A 25,734-nucleotide genomic window follows, 5' to 3' on the forward strand; every position below is an offset into this window, starting at 1 on the left:
CCTCACACTTCAATGATTTATGTTGACTCTAAGAATTTTCAGAAGATTATGATTAGGACCACTCCTATAATCACTCTTTTGGGTAAGACTTGGACTCTTTTGGAGCCTAACAATATTTACCCTCAGATTTCTTTTCCCAACAATAGCTAAGCTTGCTTTGGAATAAGTTTAATCAAGCAATTCCACCAACAAAGGAATTCCTTATCTGTTAATTCATAAACTGTACTCGAGCCTGGACCACACAGCATAAACCTTACATTGGAAAGGTCCACTTACAAAGCACAGCAAAATATCCAGCAATAAGACAGTCAAGGGCGGACACACAGGCACCATACTTCACTTACAGTTGAACATGATGTGGAGGAAAACGTTGTCAGAAGAAACCTCAACAGAAAGAGGAGTTTGTCTCGATTGATCTAATTTAGTATTTCTTGATAGTTTTACCTCTCATGCACATCTCAGCCAAATGAGTGCAATCCAATTGCAATGGGCCGAGCTGTTAACGTGAACAATAATGGATATTGATTAAGAAAATAATATGTTAAACCTGTTTTTTTAAAGTAAGCATTTCATTTGGCTGAATTTATCTCAGTGCAAAAAGTTATTTATTCAGATTTTAAATGAAGAAATTCAGGAACCATCAATTTGAATTTGATACCAATTCCATTTTCACTCACATTGATGCTAAAGGTGGGAATTTGTTCTTCATCTCTCTAATATTCCCACCCTTGATTTAAAATGAACAGAATGGCACAGAATATTGTAGATTGAAATAATATGCTCAGTCTAAAAGTTAGCAGGTATTTAATTTTTTGTACATATTCAGTTGTGTAGTTTCAAGCAAAATGTACTCTTCTCACTCCCCTCTTCGTGTGCTCCTCCCAAATTATCTAAACTCAAAGGTGCAGGAAAGATTTCCAACAGGCAACATCTGTCCCTGACCAGATGCTTCTTTGCTCTGGTCAAGAAGGTAGTTGACAGATTTACTGAGAATTTTAACCCTAACCTTCTAAATAGGGTGATCAAGAGAGAAAATTGTCGCAAATTCACTACTGCAGTCCCCAAATTGTGGAACAACATTCCTCCTTCTATTAAATTGGCCCCTTCCATCAACTCTTTTATATCCAGTTTGAAGATGCACTTTTATTCACTAATGTTTTGAGTCATCCTCATGCACCTGATTGTTACCATGTGTTCTAACCTCTCGTATTTGTTTTATTCTGGACTTTAAATAGTTGCTGAGTTGTGATGTCTTTTTGATCTGTACAGCACTTTGGTCAATGCGAGTTGTTTTAAATGTGTTAGATAAATAAACAAACTAAACAATTTTTCACAGCTCATTTTTTAAAACAGGACTTGAAAATTAAACTCATTCAAACAGTTTATCTGAAATATTTACCAGGAGATACTGCCTGACCAACCTAGACACAGGAAAGGCATGATTATTCTAACGCAGAAATAATTAGAAGCAGACACTATCAAATAAGCATATATCAGGCTTAAAAAAAGGAGCATCATCAATCCAGCTGCATTATGGGGCAAACAAGAGTTGCCAAGTCATTCCATATAGTTTCAACATAAGCAAAACTAAGATCCCATCCACATGGCAGAAGTAAACACAAGTAATCATCACCAACCCAACCCATTCCCAACCAACTGAAAACAGATGCCATCCACAACAAAAGTGTAGCACAAAGGAAATGAAACACAATATATAATGAATGTAACTCCACAAATCACAGTTTCTGAAGTAATATTGTCTCATATATTGATGTATATTTAAATCTCTGCATGTGCATTCACGAATTTGATGAAATATTTTCCTGTAGTTGCCAAGTTCAATTGTGTAGACTCGGTTACACAATTGCAAAACTGTACCAATATTAGAGATACTTGTCCTTAACCGCAAGGTGATCTGAAGGGAAGTTATCCGCAAGCACATTTAATGCCCTGCAAAGAAAGAATGTTATGCAGCGTCATTACTAATATCATACTAATTTGCCTTAAAAATTACAACCAAACATTAGTGTGCTTCAGAAACATACCAAAGATTACATCTTATGTCAACAGTTAATGTGATGCTCCCACACACCTTGCCCCAGACCAAAAAAACTTCAGTGCCTTTCATTCGTGTTGTTACTTGGATTATCGAAACCAGACCTCCAAAGCTTACCTACTTTAAAGTCAATTTTTACCAAAAATGTACCTGGTCTGATGACCACTTGGATCCAATAAAATCCAGATACCTTCACCATTTGGTCCCCACTCTAAAAAATCATGAGACAGGTTCATATCATATTGTGCTTCTGTGCTTACACATTAGACATTGGTAAAGTGTCTATAACTCAAGGCCTATCAGCAAAAATAAAGATAAAAACATTATCATAAACCTGAATCAATTTCAAGCAAAATTACTGGCAGAATGACTAATGCAGACACAAGATATATAGGTGTAGTAAGTTCATAAGGCCCTGTTCTCACTGAACATGTCCATATCCACTTGAAAGCTCTCTGTATGATTCTCATAATTCAAACTGGGACCCACATTTTCATCAACAGCTAACTTAGATGTATTATACTTGAACTTCTCATTGCAATCATCGACAAAAAACTGAGAATATCCAAAGCCCAAGCAATATCCCACTGAGCACGACTCCCAAATTGAAACAACCCATTTAGACTTTCTCGCTGTTTTAATATCTATTCTCCAATCCTCAGTCCATGGCAGTATAGTGGACACGATCCTTCAATTTTGCCAAATTGAAGACTGCATGAAAATGACATCCACCTATATATTCCCCTGGTTACAGCTGTAAAAATCTCACAACATTGGTCAAGGATAATTTTCATTCAAACATCTATGTTGATTCTGCCCAAGTTTCGTATTATTTTCCAGAAGCCCTGTTACCACTTCCTCAATAAAAGATTCCAGCATTTTCTCCAATTATGATGCTAAACTAGCTGGTCTATATTTCCCCACTTTTATCTCTCATTCCTTTACTAAGTAGCAGGTTACATTTGGTACTTTCAAATCCATGAATAATGTTCTAAAACCTATGGAAATTCAGAGGTTGACCATCAGTGCATTCCCAAGAATGAGAGCCATGTCTTTCGAAACCCCAAATGGCAGACTTCATATGCTACAAATTAACGATCTTCAAGTTCCATTAATTTCTCTGTTCCTTTTTTGATAACGATGCCAATTTTTTTCAACTGCTCATTCTCTCTAGACTTGCTGTTCCCAATTTTTTCCAGGAGATGTAATGTTACTAAAATGGCATTGGAACAAAATAAATTGAAAATGGTCAGGCTCAAAAGTTTGTCACTAAAAATACTAGGACAATATTTTCCTCCCCTTGTGAATGGGACAGGTGAATTATATCAGGAAACACACCAGAAACCTTCCTGCAACTATTTACCGGGAAAGATGCAGCACGTAACCAACAAACTCTGATATAATTTCTTTAGCATCTCAAAAAAGCGTAAAGGCTCAAAATGATATAAATGCCCAGGATAACCTGTCAGCTTCCTGATGCTTCTAAGTACTTCACTATTCTAAAGGTGAAAACTTAAATGCTGACATCATGAAGCTGTCAAAGGATACAAGAATTGTCATGCTTAGTTGGAAGAAGCCAAACTGCTTCAAAAGAGCTGTAAATTATAGGAGACAAAGGGTCAACAGCTTCATTCCTGCTCATTTCACATTTCAAGCGAAGGCTTGTCACAATCTCAACTATTGTGAGGTGGATAAAACTTTAACAGCAGCTCACTTCATAACTACTACATGGTTGTTCTTCCAAAAAAGTGGAATTTTTCTAGTTTAATGCAAATACCTTAGGAATTTGTTGCAGAAGTCATTTCCCAAACTATCTGCACGTGGTTCCGGACAATGAGATACTGAAAGTGTCAACGTAAACAGCTGAAGACACAAGTATAGAAAAATCACACAGTAATATATAGCTTAAAAACTTGATAATATGAAGAAGACCGCAGAGCCCACCTCACTGACAAAAGGCAAAGGAGGAAAAACCCAACACCAACCAACCAATTTTCCCCTGCAACCGCTGCAACCGTGTCTGCCTGTCCCGTATCGGACTTGTCAGCCACAAACGAGCCTGCAGCTGACGTGGACTTTTACCCCCTCCATAAATCTTCGTCCGCGAAGCCAAGCCAAAGAAGAAAAGAAAAATCACACAGTAATATATAGCTTAAAAACTCGATAATATTCCCATTCAAGTATCCACCAGGAATTATTTGCCAACTTTTACAAAAGTGAAAAGAACTGATACCATGTCATTAAATGTTCACACTTCAGCAGAAAAAAGATAGAGTTAAATTGTTTGACAATGTCTATTATTTCCTGGTTTTCTTGAAAAATATTGTTTGACCTCAACATGTAAAGTGCAATAGCAGTACAAGTGAAATTACTGTAACATCGAGCATGGACCAAGGAACAACGATCCCAAATATACCTGACAAAACTCAGTCTGACTAAAGCTTGTCTTAAGAGCTAATTAAACAAGTATGTGGTTGGACAAGAATAAACTCGTACAGAATTGAATCTTCAGAACTGGCATTATAACTCACTTTAATAAAAAGACCTTGGTGTCCTCACCTGCACAGTCAAATCCATTAGGTAGTAGACTAAATCCAAGGGAACATTCACTTTGGCATGATTGGCAGACATGTTCAGCTGTAACAATAAATACAAAATAAGATCTTCATGTGCATTATATGCAGAATGAAAAGTCCTTAGGGTATTCCCACTAAACATTGGCAGATCAGGCATATGATGGAGTTAATGTTTCTTGGGGCAGCATGGTTAGCTACATCGCTGTTACAGCACCAGTGACCAGGGTTCGTATCCGATGCCTTCTGTAAAGTGTAGATTCTTCCCATGTCTTTGGTGGTCTGGTTTCTTCCCACCATTCAAAAATGTACTTGGATTTGTAGGTCAATTGGGTGTGATTAAGTGGCAAAGGCTTGTGGGCCAAAAGGGCCTGTTATTGTGCTGTATTATATCTAAATTTAAAATTTAAATCTTCCATTCATGAATGCAGCTCAGAAATCTGACAAACACTGAAGGTCCACCCAGGAAATGGACAATAATAAATGTTACCCCAAAAAAAAGTACAAGAGTGAAAAAAATACGCAAGTATCAATGCTGTCGTGAGGAGAAAGAAGTAACAACGAACAAGGATTTGGAATTGGGAAATAAATTCTAAGACCTTCTGAAATTCTTCAAAACAGCATGCAAATTGAACAAGAATTCATTGAAATAATTATTACATGAGAGATGCCCAGTGGATGGAATGTACTGACTTTTTCAGAAGACACTAAAAGCTTACCACATGCAAAAACATAAAAAGATTAGAACCCGTGGGATTAATGGCAACTGGACTAAGGCGAAGCAGATGGGATTTCAAATAGAGTAGATCAACAGATGGTAATGCCAAATGGAACAGGAAACCGAAAACATGTGTGCATAATGAAGCCATATCCATTTGCAGAGATGGAAAGGGGGAAAACTGGGTGAATATTTCTAACCATGTAATTTTAAGATGTAGATTATGTTGAGGGGCATCTTTTTACTCCCTAACTACAAGCCAAAATTTGACTGGTCTTTTCTTCTCAGGCTGTATTTGGTGATTGTTCTGGCCTCTCTACCTTAAAAAAAAGAGATTGAAGTGTTGGAGAAAGTACACAGAGATACAACTGAGATGATCAGGTTTACAAGAACTGAGAAACAGCTCATAAAATCAAACAGTTTCACAACAAAAGAGAAAATAAAGGGCCCACAGCCAGGTTTTTAAATGCTTTAAGAGCAATGCACAATGTAGGTTTAAGCCTGTTACTTAAAACAGAATGGCAAGAAGGTAAAAGTGAAGAAACCAGATGAGGTGTACCCATGGGTTCTGAAGGAAGTGGCTTTGGAGATTTTGGAAGCATTGGAATTGATTCTGCAGGACTAGAAGTCACAAATGTAGTTCTGTTGTTTAAGAAAGGAAGGAAGAAGAGTAAATTAAATGAAAGACTTATTAGTCTGACGTCAATAGTTGGAAAGTTATTGGAGGCAATCCTCTAGGACGAGGTTATGAAATACCTCGAGGTGCATGACATGATAGGTCCAAGCCAGCATGGTTTCATGAAGGGAAGATACTGCCTGACCAACCTATTGGAATTTTTTGAGGAAATCTCAGTAGGGTAGAAAAGGGGGAGGCTGTGGGTGTTGTGCATTTGGATTTTCAAAAGGTCTTCAATAAGGTATCGCATAAGAAGCTGCTTAACAAGATGAGAGCCCATGGACTTGCATGAAAGATATTAAGTTTGGTGGAGCATTGGGTGACAGGCAGAAAGCAAAGGGTGGGAATAAAGAGATCCTGTTCTGGTTGGTTGCCAGTTACTAGTGGTGTTCCACAGGGGATGGTGCTGGGGCTGTCTCTTTTTACAATGTGTATTGATGATTTAGATGATGGATTGAATGGTTTTGTGGCTAAGTTTACAGAGGACACCAAGATAGGTGGTGGAGTAGGAAGTGTTGAAGAAACCAAAAGTTGCAGAGAGACTTAGACAGCTTAAGAGAATGGGCAAAGAAATGGCAATGTGATAAATCACTGCTATGCTATGATTGGCTGCTGCTAGCTGGACACACCTCCCAAGACTGATCCTGCCCATAGCCCTTTGCATGCTCCCCATTCCACTCTGCCTTGATCAGTCAATGAGGTTGATGGCTGTTCCAGTCTATAGTTAATAAAAGCCTGTCAGTTTCACAACTTCAGTCTTTTGTGATGTTGATGGTGCATCAGGCAGATAAGAAACAATGTTGAGAATGGTCTACTTCTGTTCCTTTATCTTGTTAAAATTAAAACTGAAGTAAGGCTAAGGTTTGAAGTATTTCTCGCCCGCCTTTACTGAAAAAATTGGAATGCAAACAATGGAGATAAAAAGATCATTGCAAAATTAGGCTTTATAACGTTCCTCAGTGCCAAGTAGGGTGAAAGAAAATATTAATGAGTAAGCTTAAAGTTAATTGATCAAAATTAGATTAAGTCCTTTCCAAGGAAAGCCATAAAAAAAGCTGAAATGTACCATAATAGTTTCAGAATTGTAGATTCAAACATTTTTGAATAGAGGAATGAAGGTGCATTGGATTGGGAGTTTAGTTCAACTAATTTTCATCATCCCATTGAACAGAGTGCTTACTTTCTGTAAGAATTGCAATAAAAACATCTGCATTACTGAAGTATCAGGATCCAATACACATCTTCAGTTGAAGGGTGTGAGCAAAGTAAACTATTGTAAGAGATGGAGATACTCACCAACACAGGAACGTCTGTCAAGGTGAAGTCGGTAGCCTGGATTACAGGAACAATAGTAGCTTCCAGCTGTGTTGATGCAGTTATGAGCACAATGGCCATTTTTAGAAGCAACACATTCATTGTTATCTTGAAACCAAGGAGATCAATTCAGAAGCATGATACATTAAAGTAAGTGCATCTCACTCTCTTGCCTGTGCTTAGATACCATCTGAGTCGCAACTCGCAATGTGAAGTGATACCGTGCTTTGAAATGGCTTCTCGTCAAACTACGTCAGGGGTGATTTAGAAAGTGGCTATTTGAGGATATTTAAGGCAAAAATGTAGCCCTGAAACATAGTAAATTGGAAATAGCTGCACCAGGTTATGCCATTCATGCTCGTGTCTGCACATCATCATCATCTATTAAACCTCCATTTCATCTTTCTGCTCTACATTTCCACACAACCTCCTGATCCCTTTCCAGTAAAACTCTTCAGCGACACACAAAGTTTGCTCTAGTGCAGAAGGTGAACATACTCCTCCAATACCTCAACCTCCCTCCCCCTCACCCCTGGCCAGACAACAGACCTTGACAGTTGCGACCATTTGTGTGCTGAGTATATCCACGTGGGCACAAGCACTGGAAGCTGCCCAGAGTATTCACACAGTAGTGGGAGCAGTTGCTGTTCTCACATTCATTCACATCTGTCAAAGAAGACAGTCAAAGCACTTGGTGGGTGGGTAATAAAATATTGTCTTGTTCTATCATATTCATTAAAAAAAACCCAGAAAACCATCTCTGTATTTCAATTTCAAAAGAAGCGAGAATGGTCCCTATTAATCATAGCTAGTTTTTAAATAAACACAATATGAAATAAAAATACTAGTGTTCCACTTTACCACTATAACTTCACCTAAAGTATTATGGGAATCTCATTAGTGTAGTATGTTAATTAAATTACAAAAATAGAGCAAAAGCAACTCAGAACATATTGTGGTCCAGAGGCTCCTTTGGATGTGCAATTAACTAAATGCAAGCAACAAAAATCCATCTCACTACCCATAGAATAACTTTTTTCCCCCAAAATGTTTCAGTCCAATAGGTTCTGACCATATCCACAGCACCAAATATAAATATTCTTGACTAGGCAAGTGTCATCATTGATTCATGTAAAAATGAAAGAACCTTCTTTCAACTTTAATGTAATTTAAATTTAGACATATAGCACTGCAACAGGCCCTACCGGCCCACAAGGTCATGCCTCCCAAATACTCTAAATTAACCTCTGCCTCCAGTAGGTTTTGAAAGAGTGTGATAATCTCTGTCACTACTGCAGGACCACTGTAATTAGAAATCAGTAACTTGTGAATGTTCAGAATTTTAACATACAACTTACTTGACGAGTCACTCATTTTTGGGATGGATCACTCTTCTAATTCAATACTATGTGTAATGGGAAAAGATCTGGGATATGCTCTGAATTGTTTTATTTAATATGATCTTCAGTGCAATGAAGGTGCATTCAATTCTGGCTCTCTGATCTTTCACTTTCACAAGCACTTCATGAAGATTGAATATTGACTAAATATTGTAACCTCCCTGCTTCAAGCAGAGGCATAAAACAATTTCAGACTCCCAGAGCTGTCAAAACAGATACAAAGTCTAGGTAAAATACAGGTCACCTTTCAGAGTTGACTTGCTGGAAACACCCAACTTATTGTTTAAGTGTCTAACACCAAACTACTGGGTACAGGTGACCCAGAAGTTTTCTCTGCACTAATTATTTTAGGTTTCAATTTCAGAAATAAAAATCTATCACTGAAAAGAAATGTCAAAACTGGTTTTCATCATTTGAACATATATTGGTGTGTTGACAATCAAACATAGCAGCTGTCTGCCAGTTTTTAAACCTTAGCCCAAACAGGACAACTTCAGGAGGTGCAAACAATTTTGCAAATACCAACAGAGTTCTCCACCTTAGTTCTTTTTCTGAAAGGTCAAAAGTCAGCCAGCTGCCATACAAAAATGATTATCTGCTCCGGCCTTTGGTGTGGGAGAAGACTTTTCAGAATGTTGTTATGGAGTTGGAAATGTTTGATAATGATGACAAGAGTTTTTTTTTGGATCTGAAGTTCAGCTGAGGGTCTACTGAGGGTCAAAGAATTCAGACCAAAGAATAAAGGTAACGGTTCCATTATTGCCACATAATACTATATTTAGAATGTAACATACATGAAATTCTTAAGACACTTTGTCAAGTGCCTCTCACATAAATGAGGCTCCCGCGAGGAATGAACTCACGACCCCTGGTTTACAAGACTAGTGGTCTAACCATTGAGTTATCAGATGCAATTATTATAGCTCAAATTTCCTGAACAGAAATCAAATTACTCAAGCTTATCTGATATCAAACACTCAAACTTGTCAGCTTTTCAGAGTAAAATTAGAAAGACAATTGGAGCAATTATTAAAGGGTCACAATATGGAATATGATAGCATGTTTACATGCACATGATTGGTGATCTTAATGCCTGAAGATGAACTACAAAGGGAATCACAAAGGTGGCCTTGTTTATGAGCACACTTAATTGCATCTAATAAAAGGAAAAAGGTGCTGAAAATGGATGCCAGCTTTATTTGAATCTTAAAAAGTTAATGCAATATTCTGGCAATACAAAACATGCAGATATTGACTATCTTTTTGTGATGTGGAGTTTTCCTTTTCAAAATTCAAGTATTTGGTTTTCATTCCTTTACAAACAGTATGTGAGGGTTAGAGCACCAAACCAAGATTGTTTTCCAAATCACCCTGAATTTAGGGTGTGTGTGTCTCAGACTACATGAGAAAATGGTATAAAACATTGTTCTTTGAAACTAAGCATCAAAGATCTTTGTATCAGTTACCATGATTATAAATATTTTCACAAGCCCAGACACATGAAGCTGAGTCCATTAGCTATTTTTCTACCATTGAACATTTTTTTTTGAAATTAATAAATATATTAAAAAAGGAAAATACAGATTGAAAATTGCAGAAAAGGGACTTCAAAGCATTCATTTAATCTGAGGAATAATTTGATACACAGTATTCAAGCAATATGCAACAGCTTTAATGCTGGAGGCGAAAGGTGGTTATTTTCGATTATTTAATGAAATAATTTTGTGCATTATACTGTGCTTCATAAATTGTAAAATAAGAAAAGCCGCATACCTACACACATTTGTCCATCGATGTGCATCTCATAGCCAAGGGGGCAAGTGCACTTGAAACTGCCTATTGTATTAATGCACTTGTGCTCACAGAGAGTGTGTCCATACGCTTCACACTCATCTATATCTAAAAATCAAGAGCACAGCAATCAATAAAAAACATTTATTTTGAACATAACCACAGAGACAATACTAGCAATATATATTTTAAGATGCAACTTAATATATTGGCCATGTTCACAACAATTTAACTGTATATTTTTTTAAACAATTCCACAAATCATTAAAATGTAATAATGGGAAATTAGGTGTTTATCCATTCCATTTCTGACCTGACACAACCAATTTACTGGAGCAACCCCATCATTAGTGCCTTTCCTTGATTTCTGCCAGTGTCATTTCATCATGAAAAGTCCATAAAAATGTCCAGCTAATCTGCTGGACCTTGAAAAGAGCATATTTGAGTGGAGTTTATATTTTACGAAGTATCAAATTTTACACTCTATTGGAGAAAAAAAAACACAAAATCTGCAGCATATTTTATTTAAAAGAAATCAATTCCACATTATATCTAAAATATACTTCTTTCTCTCCCTTGCTCGGTGGAATTTTCAATTTCAGCAAATGTACGATTTCTGGCAATAGAAGGAAAAATAAATATGATGGGCAGTTGATATGTCAGATGTACTGTATTTGATGAACACTGTGCCCTTGCCTAAGTAATCTTGTTATTTTAAAACACACAAGATAATTTGATTTTTTTTTAATGTATCCTCTAGTTTGTTGATATAATGATTTTGCAAAAGCCTCCACACAAGGAGTTGAAACATTTACTGCAGTTGGGCTATTTAATGAGAAAAAGATGCCTCAAAAAAACTGGGCACACGTGATAGCACAAGCTTGGAACAAAGACATTACCTACAAGTAACTGCTTGGAAAATGTTGATGTTATCAAGCAAAGAACTTTGCCAGTTACCAACAACTACAAGCAAACCGTGCATCTCACGGGGGAATGAATAGCAATAAATCTTTTCATTCTGGAGTCCCATCTTGTAACATACCTAAACAAGAAAAGCTGTCGGCGGCAAGTGAATATCCATTCTCACAGGAACAAAAGAAACTTCCTGCCGTATTGATGCATGCTTGCTGGCAGATCCTTTGACTGTGATCGGAACATTCATCCCAATCTGTAATGTTTGAAGTTCTGATAATTACAGAGGTTGTCACGCACAAAATTATAAGCACGTCCTTCAATTCCTGCTGTATGAGCCCACAACCCCCAATTACACCCATGTGACCAATTAACCTACTAACTCCACACATCTTTGGAATGTAGGAGGAAACTGGATCACCTGGAAGAAACTCTTGCGGTAACGGGGAGAACATACAAACTCCTTACAGATAGCACCGGATTCAAACCCACATTGCTCATGCTACACTATTACTAATTGTGTTGACCTGTTGCATTTGCTTATGTTCTCTGTTTCTTTGACACTAAATAGGTGAGTCATATAATTCAATATCCTAATATCAGTTCCCGGTCATGCATTAGAGATCTTGCATAACTTAGGATATCCCAATATATTGTTTGTTCATTATAGAGTTTTCAACTTTAATAATCATTTTTATATAAAAATTCTGTTGCTAAGTTGAGTGAAAATGTAATAAATGACTGTGGCGGCTCGCCCATGCAACAAGCAAACTGGCTCACAAAGTCGTGGACAAGTCCGCGACACATCTAACTGTGAGAGCTCTGAGTGCGGGGCAAGCCCACAGGCTAGTGGCTGATGTCATAAAGATCCTGGGAGTTGCAAGCATCATCGGGTTCCGAGAGATTTAAACACATGCAAGAGTTCTATTAAGGCCAGTTGGTTCAACTCCCTTTCACCTCTGTATGGTTCTTTTACACGCTGCATTTCGGGTGTGACTATATGATCATATTTTCTCATTTTTGTAGTGATGCCCATTTGAGAGATAAACAGAGGAGAACTTCACTGTTCTTTCAACAGAGGAGAACTTCACTGTTCTTTCAACAGAGGAGAACTTCACTGTTCTTTCAACAGAGGAGAACTTCACTGTTCTTTCAACAGAGGAGAACTTCACTGTTCTTTCAACAGAGGAGAACTTCACTGTTCTTTCAACAGAGGAGAACTTCACTGTTCTTTCAATTACGTAACAGAATCTTGTTCCTTCAATCTGATAAGGTAGAAGGCGCTTCAGTCTAGCATTGCTTCCAAAAGACAGTAGCACTAACACTCCAGGATTCTGTCAGTACTGTGTTAAAGATTGTCAGCATGTTTCCAGAGTGGTACTTGATCCTTGAGATTTAAACTTGAGACCCAGAAATTAATCAGAACTAGTCAATGCATTATAAAACAAACACTTCAATTAGGGGTATCTTGTTTTAAAATTCACCACCTATTAAGCCCACAGGATCATTCATGAATGAAGAGAACTTACGTCACACCTTTACACAGTTCAGTATTGCAGATCAAGTAGAAGAAAACAGCTAAGACTGCAAATTCAAGATTCAGCTAAGTCAGGGTGAAAATCCCAGAACTCCAGGCTGTTAAATCTTATCATGGATAGCCAGGCTCCCCCCATGCATCAGTGTAACTGATGCACAGTGGGCCCAGAAGGAAAACAAGGGACTTCATGCAACTTGCAGTTTCCCCCTGATTTTCCATTATGGTTAAATTTTTTTTGTTGAAACTGAATCATGAAAAAAATGTGACACTGATCTAATTATAAGGTAAAGAATAAATGAGAAAAAAACAAACCAAGTAAAATGAAAAAATGTTATCAAACAGTATATCAAATAGAATTGAGTAAGAAAATAAGATTGAAGTACCTAGACACAGGCCTTTGACCATCTGAAAACCCTCCAGACAGGTACAGCGATACGATCCTACGACGTTAAGGCAACGGCTTTTACAAAGAGAGACATCCTCCTTACACTCATCAATATCTTACAGCAAGGAAAAAAGATAATAGTTACAGCCACTTGTACACCATATCAATTATATTTAAAAAAAATCTAAACAAAATTTAAAGTGATGGAACCACAGTTGTGAAAACAACAGTGGAAATGTTAAAATACACCATAATATACTTGTGTAAAAGTTGATAACGTGCAAAAGTTACCTCCCCTATTCTTGCCCAAAAAAAGCTGGTATTTTCCATCTATCACGTGTAAAAGTCAAGTCCTCCTAGTTCTGGCCCCAGCCGCCTAGACTGTGAACTCTCATCTTGGCCCTGGCTACCAGTTTATTGGAGCTCCTGAAGTCTCGACCATGGACAATACCACTCATTCCATCAGTGGTACTGACATCTCGAGCAACACAGATACTTACCGCAATAAAAAGTAGCATCCTGTAATAGTTGATCTCATACATTTAAATGTTAAAAAAATGGTCTAAAAAGCCTCAAATTTTACATGAGTATGACTGGAGTAAAGAAAATGCGTAGATATTTCAAAGAATCCACAAAATTAGTCAAAATTTCCACTATTAACAGTTACAAGAAGAAACAATAATAATTTATTCCAAACAACTGTATAATTTTACCCATAATTAATTGGATGATGAATATTGCTTGAAATTATCTTTGCTTCTTCTGCATTCTGAGCCTAAAGCTCAAGCTGGCAAGCCTGTTGGAGCCCAAATCATTCTATTGGGCTACGATGTCGACTGCTTCCTTCTCAAAAGGGCTCAATTAGCCGCAAATGATAGCGAGGCTTCCCAGTTTTAATTTAGAATGTCGCTCATTAGACCCAGATATTTTCAGTCTGAGAATGGAAATTATTAAGCTTTCTTTTTTTCAGAGAACACATCTTAAATTCACCAATGACCAGCCATCTCTTACACATTTTTTAGTTGTTCGATAGGAAGACTTCTCCAGTCCCTACCGTTCAACCACAGATTTTTAGATAAGTTGATCTTTTCAAGACACTTCAGACTTTGGGACTGATGCAATTCTTGAATCTTGCTGCACTTTTTCATTTCGCTTTTGAGACTCAGCTCAACACACTACTGAGTAAGTGCACTTAGAGGAAGACAAAAGCAAGCAGCCATTGCATCTAAAGGTTTCATACCTATATAGTTTGTCCCATCCACGAGTCCACTGTTGATTTGCCTTCAGTGGTTCTCAAACCACCTGATTCCTTGCTCTTTGCAAGTCTTAACTACCTGTGGTTTCTCACCAACTTCAAATGTTTCAGAGTCTACCTGATAAACACCGCAGCAACCATGCTCACTCACTTTGAGAGTTTCAGACTGTCCAGCTTGCCACCAAATCTACAATATTTCTGCCTCGAGAGTGAGGTGCAAGGGATTAAAGTAAATGAGGATGAGGCAAAAGAGAAAGAAGTGGAGGCATGTGAATAAACAATACATGAAAGAGGAAAGGAAGCCAGAATCAGTGGAGATGCACAAAAAAATTTCATTACTATTTTGTCTCAAGGATATTCAGGGACTTCATACACAGTTACCATATGTCTAAGTACAATGGCAGGATATTTTTCTTGTCCTTTTACGGTTTCTTTCAGATCTCACATCTAGTTCTGATTTTTTTAAAAATTAGAGATACAGCCCATGGTATCAGGTCCTTCTGGTCCACAAGCCCATGCCACCCAAATACACCAATTAAGTTACCAGCTCCATATGTATTTGGAATGTTGGACGAAACTGGAGCTCCCAGAGGAAAACCAGACGGGCATGGGGAGAATATACAAACCTCTTACAAGCAGCGCCAGATTCAAACCTGCGTCGCGGGCATTGTAATTGGGCTGTGCCAACCACTACACTAATTATGTCCAATCTCCTCAATTACAAACAGTGGATATCATAATCCATATCGATATTCCTGCATTTTAAGTAGCATTTCATTCAGTTTATTCACAATGTAAATTGGTTAGTGGTGAGTGAGTCCAGAGCCAAATTAGAATTTCAATTTTATTAGAACACCCCCCGTTGAGAAAGAGAAGCATAGGAGACAACCCTACGGGGAAGGTGACTATGGCAGCAAACCAGTGAGGGGCTCAGTGGTGGCAGAAAGATCCACACAGGCTGCAGGCGACTTGCAGCATATCAATTTTATCAACCCTAACCCTAAAGGACTCACAGGCTGAAAGAAAGTGGATCTTGGGAAACAGGTACAGGTATTGAAGCCAGAATTTGAGAGGGTGCTAAGAGTAAGAAGGGGTCCCTAATGGTCTCTGGTGCTGAAAGCTTCCTGATCATATCAGAGATATGGATCTGGAGATCAGGTTGCCGATGGTTTGAACAGGAACCTATGGGGCTGCAGAAGCACTGGAGGCGAATCCACAAACACTCAGTATCTCTGAAGGGATTCTTTTCTGCTCCTCTTTCTCCGATTGTTCAGGGCATTGGAAAATGCTAATGGTGACTCTTTGTTTACCTTACGGCAGACAAATGTTGAAGAATATCATGTATATTATATTTTTAATGTATTATTTCGTGACAATAAAAGGAACATTGAACCTTGAAATGCATTGTCCTATACAACTGAAGACTGAAATCACAGATGCCACTTTCTGTCCATCTAAGTAGCCCATCAATCTTCACCTACAGTCTGCAGTCATGGATCCATCAAACATAGTCATATTTGTACAATCTTCTAACTTCTTAGCCAAGTTCTCTCAATTTATGTAAAAACCTTAGATTATACCATGAGAAGAAAAATCATATTGAATACAAACTTCAAGTTGCTAACGCTGAACAGTCTTAAATGGCTTGAGCTAGTCTGTTCTCCACTTCTGCTCTTTCTTCCCTCTTACCTTCACATGTCTTTCTATCCACCTGAAGTCTGAAGCCAGCACGGCAAGAGCAGAGATAGCTGCCAAAAGTGTTGTGGCAAGAATGGTGGCACACCCGACTTTCCCCATCCCACCGGCACTCATTCACATCTGAAATAAAAACAAACTAAACTGATGCATGATCATGTGTCGGTAAACCCAAAAGACAGCTACAATACTAAATCGATTAAATGTGGGACTCATACATCATGGAGTCGATTTCAACAGCAGGATCATCAATGATATTCAGCCTTGCTAATATCATTCTGCTAAAAAAATATTCTGTCCTTGCTTGTTATGTCCACTGAACTGATCTATCAAGTCACTCAGTTCAGAGACTGAAAATAATGATGGCCAGATGCTTTAATTTTTAAAAAAGTTATTACATTTAATTTAAAAAAAATTAAAACAGGCCATTTCGTCCCATAAGGCCATGCCACCCAATTAACCTATAACCCTTGTATGTTTCGAATCATGGGAGGAAACTGGAGACCCCAGGGCAAAACCCAGGCAGACACAGGGAGAACATACAAACTCCTTACAGACAACGCAACAGTCAAACCCAGGTCTTGATCACTGGCGCTAGCCACTATGCTAACCATGTTTAGAATGACTCCAATCCCAAACTTACCCTACAAATCTTTCTTCCATATTTGGAATTGGATTCCAATAGGCAACACATTAGGAAAGATGACGGACTCAGACCAGAGTGACATACATTTATAACTTCCAATATTTCAAAGAGCAGAACTCCCTGCAGCCTTCTCAATTAAAAAAAAACATTTGCAACATCAAATCCCAGTCAGGTTAGTTTCCCAATACAAAAAACACAACTCGACAACGAACCCTGCAGAAAGTATATTAAATAAAATTAGCCTGAGCTCTGTTACTCCATGATTTGTATGGTAGTGAGTGAATTATCTATGTTACATTGCAGGTGCATCATCAAACAAATTTTGTTGCTGAAACATGCAAGACGGCATTCGGTCTAATGATCAAAATCTTGGCAGATAGGTGTGAGTCTCAAATGAAAAATTAAGAGGTAGAAAGACAATAAAGTTTAGGGAGGGGACAAAAAAATTTGGGCACTGAAGGCAGGACAATCAAATCATGAGATAATCAAAATATAGACTAGAATTGTAGAGGGCAGAGATTACTTTGCTTTAGAAAATCTTGCGGAAAATAAGCATTATAATTTCAGAACCTGAATTTTATAAACAAAACAAATGTTGGTCAACGAACTCAAGAAATTGGTGTGAACAGGAGTGTGGGCAAATTCACGTTTATTATTATCTGACTGCATATATGCAACCAGGTGAAACAGTGTTTCTACCGCACACACAGGCACGGTTTGACCTTGTGAACGAAGATTTAGGAATTGAGCTGTCGACATCTGTTGCAGGCTCACTGGCCAATGCAGCCAGACATTCCCGACCGCAGTGGCTGCAAGGGTTTGGTGCTGCTGTATTATGGTTCTTCTTTTGTCTCCTGTTGTCCTCAAGGCCAGCCCTGCGTGCGTTCTCGAAGGAGGAGACCAACTGGCAAATGGTGTGTAACCAGGCCACACAATCGGAGGCTAGAGCAGACCACTGGTGATGGTCAAAGTGACAGGCACCAAGGGATTTCTTAAGAGTGTCCTAGTATCCTTTTTTTTTTAAAATCAGAGCTGCTCTGTTATGTTGGCCTGTGGAGAGTTTGCCATCTAGAACAATCTTGGGCAGGTGATGATCCTCCATCCTATAGACATGCCCTGCTCATGTAGCTGTGTCTTCATCAGCATGGTCTCGATGCTGGTAACCTCTACCTGTTTGAGGACTTCAATGTTGGATGTTGAGGATGGTGTGGAGGCAGCCTAGTGGAAGTGCTCAAGGAGTTGTAGGACAGTAGGTGACTCATGACTCAAAGCCGTACAGGAGGGTGATCAGTACAATGGCTCTGAACACACCGATCTTTATGCCTTTCTTTAGAGGCTTGGTGTTCCATCCTGCAGAATGCGCTGTTTGCCTTTGGTAGTCTGTTGTGAACCTCCTTATCCATCTTGGCATCAGACAAGATGGTGCACCCCAGGTAGCTGAACAGGTGGACTGTCTTCAGCTCAGTCTTGCTGATGGTAATGTGGGGAGGGTGGTACTCTGAGGTGTGGGCTGATAGAGAACTTCTGTCTTCTTCAAGCTGACTTCCAGTCCAATGAGCTCGGCAGCTTTTGCACAAGGGCAGCATCATTGGCAAAGAGTAGCTCTCGAATGAGTTGCTCCAGTGTCTTGGTGTGGAACTGTAGTCACCTCAGGTTGTACAGGTTGCCATCAGTGTGGTAACAGACATAGACACCATCCTCATCATCAAGGCCTTCTGTGGCCCTTTGGAGCATCATGCTGAAGGAGATGGTGAAGAGAGTCGGCTCAAGGACCCAGCCTTGCTTTGCACCATAGCCTATTGAGAGGCTCTGAAAGATTGTTGTGTCTGACTTGGCCACACTGATCTTTACGTAGCTGGATGACCATGCTGAGGAACATTTCCTGCTCACAGTGTCAAATGCTTTGGTAAGGTTGACGAGTGTCACGTACAGTCCTTTGTTCTGTTCTCTATACACTTCTCTTGGAGCTGCCCGAGAACAAATACCATGTTGATTGTTGCCCCGTTGGTTCTGAAGCCACACTGTCTCCCTGGGAGGTGTTCTTATGCAATGATGTGCACCAGTCTGCTCAGGAGTACTTTTATGACAATTTTTTCCTGCGACAGAGAGCAGAGTTATCCCCTGGTATTTGGAGCAGTTGGACTTTTCTCCCCTGTTCTTGTACAGGGTGATGATGAATGCATCACGGAGGCCCTGTGGTAGTTTGCCTTATTCCTAGCAGCAAAGAACTCATGGACTTTGGTGTTTATCGCAGGGCCCCCATGCTTCCAAACATCTAGCAGGAAGTGCACAGCACAAAATAAACAATATTCACATAGAATTCAAAATAAATATGCATAAATATTTTGGAATGATTTACTCAATTACAGGATATAGTTCATCAATCTCATACCCTGCAGGAAGCTATTTTCCAAACTGGCAGACCTGATTTTGATGCACAAGCACCTCCTTCTTTAACAGCAGTGTGTCAAAGATACTGTATGCTGGGTGGAAAAGGTCCTCAATAATTTTTTGACCATTATTTAAGGAACACTCCCTGTGAACATGATCAACAGAGGACAGGGAGACCGACCCCAGTGACCCTCTCAGCCATTTTAATGATCCTCTGTACTGACATCCAGACTGATGCTTTGGAATTACTGTCCCAATGATGCAACCACATAGGGTACACTCATTTGTGCTCCTGTAGAAGTGTGGTAAGATGGGAGCGAAAGATGTTCCCTCCTCAAACTCCCTAGGAAGTGCATACCCTACAGCACCTTCTTGACTAATAAGGAAGTGTTGTGGGTCAGGATAGGTTGTCCTTTGTGCTCTTCACTGACAGGGCCATTGATGTGTAGTGGAGAGTAGTCGATCTTGGTCTTCCTGAGGTCCACAATCATCTCCTTTATCTTTTCCACAATGAGACTAAATTTGTTGATATTGCACCATTTTATAAGCCTACCAACCTGCTCTCTCAGCCAACTCATCATTCCTTCTAATGAGGCCAAAAACTGTTGCATCATCTGCAAACTTGATGATTCTGTTTGACCTGAATCTGGCGGTCCAGTCATGAGTCAGCATCGTGAACAGCAACAGGCTGAGCACAAGCCCTAAGGGGTAACAGTGCTCAGTGTGACAGGACTTGAGATTTTCCTACCAACTTAGACCAACTCTGGTCTTTTGGTCACAAAGTCCAGAATCCTGTGGCAGATAAGGACTAGCTTAGTTGCCAATGAGGAAAGTTTATCCACCAGCCTTTGAAGTCATTATGTTGAACGCCGAGCTGAATTCGATGAACAGCCTGGAGTAAGAGGCATCATTCTCTAGATGGGCAAGATCAAGGCTCCATCATCTGTGGACCAGTTTGGTCAGTAGGAAAACTGGAATGAGTCCAATGTCACTAGAAGGTGTGATTTGATGTGTTCCATTACTATGACCATAAAGATCTGTGCATTTGGTCAGTAGTTTTTTTTAGTTCCATTGCTTCTCTTTGGCACCAGGATACCAGTGGCTGCTTTGAATCCTTCAGGAACAGTGGACTGCTGTAGTGAGTTGTTGAGGATATCTGTTTGGAACTCCGTCAGCTGAGCCACACAGTCCTTCAGTACCCGTCCATGCTGTCTGGTCCTGCTACTTTGTGTGGGTTTCACCCTGGATAGAAACTTCCTCAGCTCAGCCGTGGCTATGTAGGGTATCTGTTCTACAGGGGAAGATGAGGCTTTCTTTAGGTATTCAACCCATCAGGAAGGGATGCATCACTGCTGCGAAATGGCAGGTTGTCAGTAATGGTTTAAATACCCTGTCATATGCACCTTGTGTGGCTGATGTCTCACAGGTGTCCATGGAATCTCTTTGTGTACTCTTGCTTTGCTTTCCTAAATAGATGGGAGAGTTCAGCCCTTGCTGATCTTAATGTCATCTTGTCTCCCGACCTGAAGGCAGCATTAAGAGCTCAATGTACGAGCTTCAACATCAAAGGTTTTCAATTTGCTCGGGCTGTGTAGCTTTTGATCACCGTAACATCCCAAATGCACTCAGCCACTGAGCTCATAAACCCATCAATATTGACATGGTGCAGTTTTGAATGAGTTCACGTACACAATGGAAAGAACATGATAGTGCAGTGGAACATTTTAGAATGGCAACATCTCAAAGTAACAGTTATGTTGGTAAATGTTAGTAAATCTCCAGTAATATGGTCAGGAACCATCCTAAAGCTTTCCAGAACATTACACTAAGGTCTCTCGAGGAGAACCTTATCTCCAGACCCTAATAATGATGTCCAAGTGAATAGTAGCTGCTGAAGGATCCCATTGAGAAATTAGTTGGTAAATACACGAGTCATTCCCTCTTCTTAAGCATCTTCTTAGAAGGTTGATTCAGGTAAATAAAATAATTTTTTTTTAAAAATTATTTACACTATGGATATCATGATTGACTGCTCTCTAAACCTATTTTAATTTTAAGCTCCTCAGAGTAACCACACAAAGAACATTTGGTCCTTTCACAGGTTTCGATTTGAATCGAACCATTATCTTAGAACCATTAACTTGCAGTGAATTAGAAAATAGACCATTAGAGTGCAGTTCACACCCTTCAGCCCACAATGTTGTGTGACCCAATTCAACCTACCAAAAAAAAACCAAAACCCTCCCTACCTCAAAACTATTTTTCTTTCAACCATGTGGCTGTGAGAGCCTCTTAAATGCCCCTATTGTTCCAGCTGCCATTATCACCCCTGGCAATCCATTCTGGCACACACAACTCTGTGTAAAAAAAGACATACCCCTAATGCTTCCCCTAAACATTCCTCCCTTCATTTTGTACTACTGTCCTCTAGTGTTTGCTACTCTGCCCTGGGAAAAAGGTGCTGACTGTCTATTTTATCTACACTTCCCATAAACTTATAGACCTCTATTAAATTATCTCTCATCCTTCTTCACTCCAAACAGAAAAGTCCTAGCTCTGCTAACCTTGCTTTATAAGTGATATTTTCCAATCCAGGTAGCATTCTCATAAATTTCCTCTGCATCCTCTCCATTGCTTTCCTGCAATGAGGTGACCAGAATTGAACACAATATTCCATGTGTAGTCTAACCAGAGTTTTATAGACCTGCAACATTCACCTCACGACTCCTGAATTCATTCCCTTTATTAATGAAGTCCAGGATACCATAGGCCTTCTTAACTGTCCGATCAACCTGAGTAGCGACCTTGAGAGATTATGGATTTTGGCCCCAAGGTCCCTCTGTTCTTCCACACTGTGAAGCATCCTACTGTAAAGGTTAAAACCTTGTTTTAATTCTTAGTTAATTTTATGCCTGTCTCTTTAAGAGAACTATTGTTTGTAGTGCATCCATAGTCACTATGATGTAATATGTCATAACATCTGCCAGGCTAACCACTCTCATTCCACAGGATGTGAAGGAAGCATGAGCACGAGAATTTTTTCTTTGAATTATGTATCTCTTTAAAGCTTATGGATGTCTATAAAGTTTTTGTATCTCTTTAAATACCATTTTGTATTTCTTTAAAAGCTTTTTAATATCATTTGTATCTTTATATACATTTTATATCTCTATTATACAGTAAATACTTTGTTATTCATCATTATAAAAGTCTTAATGAGAAGCTATGCAAAATGTTTATCCATTCTATCAATGAATTGAAACTACAAAAAGAAACAGCCATAGAGTTTGATTTGTTGGATTAAAGAGATCTAAATTTGGGATATTGTAACTCATGCTTTGGAAGATGATACTCTGAAATTAGGATATGTTAGAATAAGGAAAGTGTCGTCTATACCTGCCATTAACTATGAACACTGCCTTCAGGTTTGACCTACCAAAATTCACCACCTTATACATATCTGGATTGAACTCCAATTGGCACTTTACCATCCAGCTCTTCATCCTTTCTATATCTCAATGATATGTGAGTGGGGGAAAAAATGGTTGAAAACCACTGCTCTAGACCCAATTGTTACTGAAATATTTTGCTTGTTAAAATTGTCATTGGCCTATTTCCTTTGGAGTTATGAAAGCGTGCACATAATGAGTCAATTAGGTATGATTAAAACAGTGGTTTTCAAACTTTTTCTTTTGTAACAGAGTATATAGATATGTTTTTGGGAGATAAATTGGGAAAGGTTTGTTAGAGTAGGTCACGTACAAACACTTTAAAACAGATCTTATTTGAAATACTGGAGGTCTGCCCCATGCTGCTACACAGCTTTTGCAAGAGCTTTGAAGAGTGTTCAAGAGACTTCACTAATAGATTGTTGTTTACCAAAGGCAACAGGTGAAAGAGCAAGCTGGAGCTGCTGCTGTCTGGAAGAGAGCCTGCTGTTGTCAGAGGGTCATGTGGCTTTGCAAGCAGAGAGAGTCAAACAGGCTGTACTGAGGAAAGAGAGAGAGAGAGAGAGAGAGAGAGAGAGAGAGAGAGAGAGAGAGAGAGAGAGAGAGAGAGAGAGAGAGAGAGAGAGAGATCACTTGTACAGTGTTACAGCCAGCAGAAGTAGCTGGGACTGGAACAGGACAAGCTGGCAGGCCCCATTTGGAAGACAACCTGGGTTAAGCTCTTGTGGGTCGTGCAAGAGGAGAGGACTGGCTGTCTAATGTTTCACTTGGTCAGAGAAGGTACAGCTATGCATTTTGGTAGAATAAATAAACAGGCAAATTCTTTTCTAGATGGGAAGAAAATAGAAAATTCCCAAAGCAAAAGGAGTCCTTGAGCAGGAATAGGATATATGAGCTGGGATGTGATGTTGAGGCTTTATAAGGCACTTGGACTACTGTGAACAGCTTTGGGATCCTCATTTTGGAAAAACTGTCGTGCTGACATTAGAGAGGGTTCAGAGGAGAATAACTGGGATGATTCCAGGAAGTCAAGGGAATGTTTGACAGCTCTTAGCCTGTTATCATTGGAATTGAGGAGAATGAGGGGGATCTCATTGAAACATTTTGAATGTTGTAAGGCATGGACAGAGTAGATATAGAAAGGTTGTTTGCCATAGTGGGAGAGTCTAGGACAAAGGGCACAACTTCAAGACTGAAGGGCAATGAAAGCGAGATGCAGAGAAATTTCATCAGCAAAAAGATGGTGGAATGAGTTCCCACAGGTGGTTGTGGAGTCATTGAGTGCATTCAAGACAGAGATTGATAGGTTCCTGGTTAGACAAGCCATCAAAGGTTACAAGGAGAAGGCCGGGGAATGGGTCTGAGTGGGAGAATGGATCAGCTCATGATTGAATAATATATTTATGCTCCTTTGCCTTGTGGTCTTTTCTTTGACGCCTTTAGACTACATTTGTACACTTTCTTTTGATGTTAACAATGACTCCATGATGCTCCCTTTCATTTCTCTTTTCTCTTCTCATACTTGCTTGACATTGTTGTATCCTTTGGTTTGAGCACAAGGCTTAAAAAAAATTAAATTCTTCCAACCTTTCTGTCCACTGTCAAGCAGACTACTCTAATTGGGTTCCAGGCCTGGTATTTTTTTTCTTAATTTGTTTAGTTTAAGTTTATTGAATCAACTGAACGAGACATGCTTAAATGCCAATAGCATTAAATAGGTTTACAGAAATAAAGAGCATGGGTGTACTGTGCATGAGAGTCTGGAAACATATGGCCAAAGGCTATAATCAAGCAAGATAGGAGAAAGTAAGCACTTTAACATAGTGTGCAATGGCATTTCCGAACAAGAAACAAAATGCCATCTTTGTAAATATCACTAGTATATATTAACAGACTTCATTTTCAGTCAGTTGAAGTTTAATCATTGTGAAATATTCATACAGTGCATTCTAATTCAAACCAAAAGTAGTTCAGTTTTGTATAAATCTTGGTAGCTCATCCTGGCTAGACTACAGAATAAATAGACTGCACAATTTATAAAAGAATCCAACATACTAATTAAGCTGTCTTACAGCTCTGTATCAAGCCAAGAAGAGATACTCTGGTGATACATCAAAATTCAGCAATTTTGCAAATGACATTACACATCAAATCAATTGGCTTAGATGGTTAATTGATATTGATTTTCAAACTAGACTCAGCATTACCAATCAGAGGGACCTCTGATATGGATGTGAATGGAGTCCTGATCCCAGTATTGACCCTAGATGCTAGGCGGGTTTCCCAGGTATTTGCTAGATGAGATAGAGTGCTATACAGAGAGAAAGCATGTGTAGCAAGGGTTAGATATGACAGTTGCAAGAAGGATCCTGAGACAAACAGAACCACCAAGAATGTTACCTACAGCCAAGCAAAGGCACACAAAAAAAATCAAAGAAAGCCCACTGTGTCTAGAGAGTTTATACAATGCACAGGTGTGTTTGATTTGCCAATTGGAATTTGAGGAGTCGCTGTCCAGAGCTTGCAACCAGCCTTGGGTACAATCACCACATCCGTAGGCAGCTGACCTTATTTCCGTCTCCATTACCAGCAAGACACAAGAGAAACTTGTCCGTGAACTACTCTTTGCAGACGATGCCGCTTTAGTTGCCCATTCAGAGCCAGCTCTTCAGCACTTGACGTCCTGTTTTGCAGAAACTGCCAAAATGTTTGGCCTGGAAGTCAGCCTGAAGAAAACTGAGGTCCTCCATCAGCCAGCTCCCCACCATGACTACCAGCCCCCCCACATCTCCATCGGGCACACAAAACTCAAAACGGTCAACCAGTTTGCCTATCTCGGCTGCACCATTTCATCAGATGCAAGGATCGACAAAGAGATAGACAACAGACTCGCCAAGGCAAATAGCGCCTTTGGAAGACTACACAAAAGAGTCTGG

The 25,734-nt window shown here is 39.3% G+C and overlaps 2 protein-coding genes across 7 annotated transcripts in view; both read right to left on the bottom strand.

Moving 5' to 3' along the window:
• The window catches only part of LOC138742588 (von Willebrand factor C and EGF domain-containing protein-like), a 104,341-nt gene extending 94,926 nt beyond the window's left edge, over nt 1–9,415 (bottom strand). For 4 of the 6 annotated variants that reach the window (XM_069897226.1, XM_069897234.1, XM_069897209.1 and 1 more), the window contains exon 1: nt 345–443. In XM_069897226.1, the coding sequence (XP_069753327.1) occupies nt 345–354 (10 nt within the window). In that variant the 5' untranslated portion in view covers nt 355–443. Of the gene's footprint in view, nt 1–344; nt 445–4,615; nt 4,694–7,319; nt 7,446–9,275 lie in introns of those variants that run through there. The other 2 variants (XM_069897217.1, XM_069897244.1) reach the window with 2 other exon arrangements.
• Nucleotides 1,884–25,734, bottom strand: part of LOC138755614 (fibulin-1-like) — a 98,649-nt gene continuing 74,798 nt past the window's right edge. Inside the window, exons 10-16 of the mRNA XM_069921972.1 lie at nt 16,307–16,435; nt 13,361–13,477; nt 10,515–10,636; nt 7,320–7,445; nt 4,616–4,693; nt 3,834–3,919; nt 1,884–1,950 (exon numbers count right to left, since the gene is read on the bottom strand). Of these exons, the coding sequence (XP_069778073.1) occupies nt 1,884–1,950; nt 3,834–3,919; nt 4,616–4,693; nt 7,320–7,445; nt 10,515–10,636; nt 13,361–13,477; nt 16,307–16,435 (725 nt within the window). The remainder of the gene's footprint in view (nt 1,951–3,833; nt 3,920–4,615; nt 4,694–7,319; nt 7,446–10,514; nt 10,637–13,360; nt 13,478–16,306; nt 16,436–25,734) is intronic.

Source organism: Narcine bancroftii, chromosome 1 (assembly GCF_036971445.1).
Source record: "Narcine bancroftii isolate sNarBan1 chromosome 1, sNarBan1.hap1, whole genome shotgun sequence".
In the NCBI taxonomy this organism is placed as follows: Eukaryota; Metazoa; Chordata; class Chondrichthyes; order Torpediniformes; family Narcinidae; genus Narcine; species Narcine bancroftii.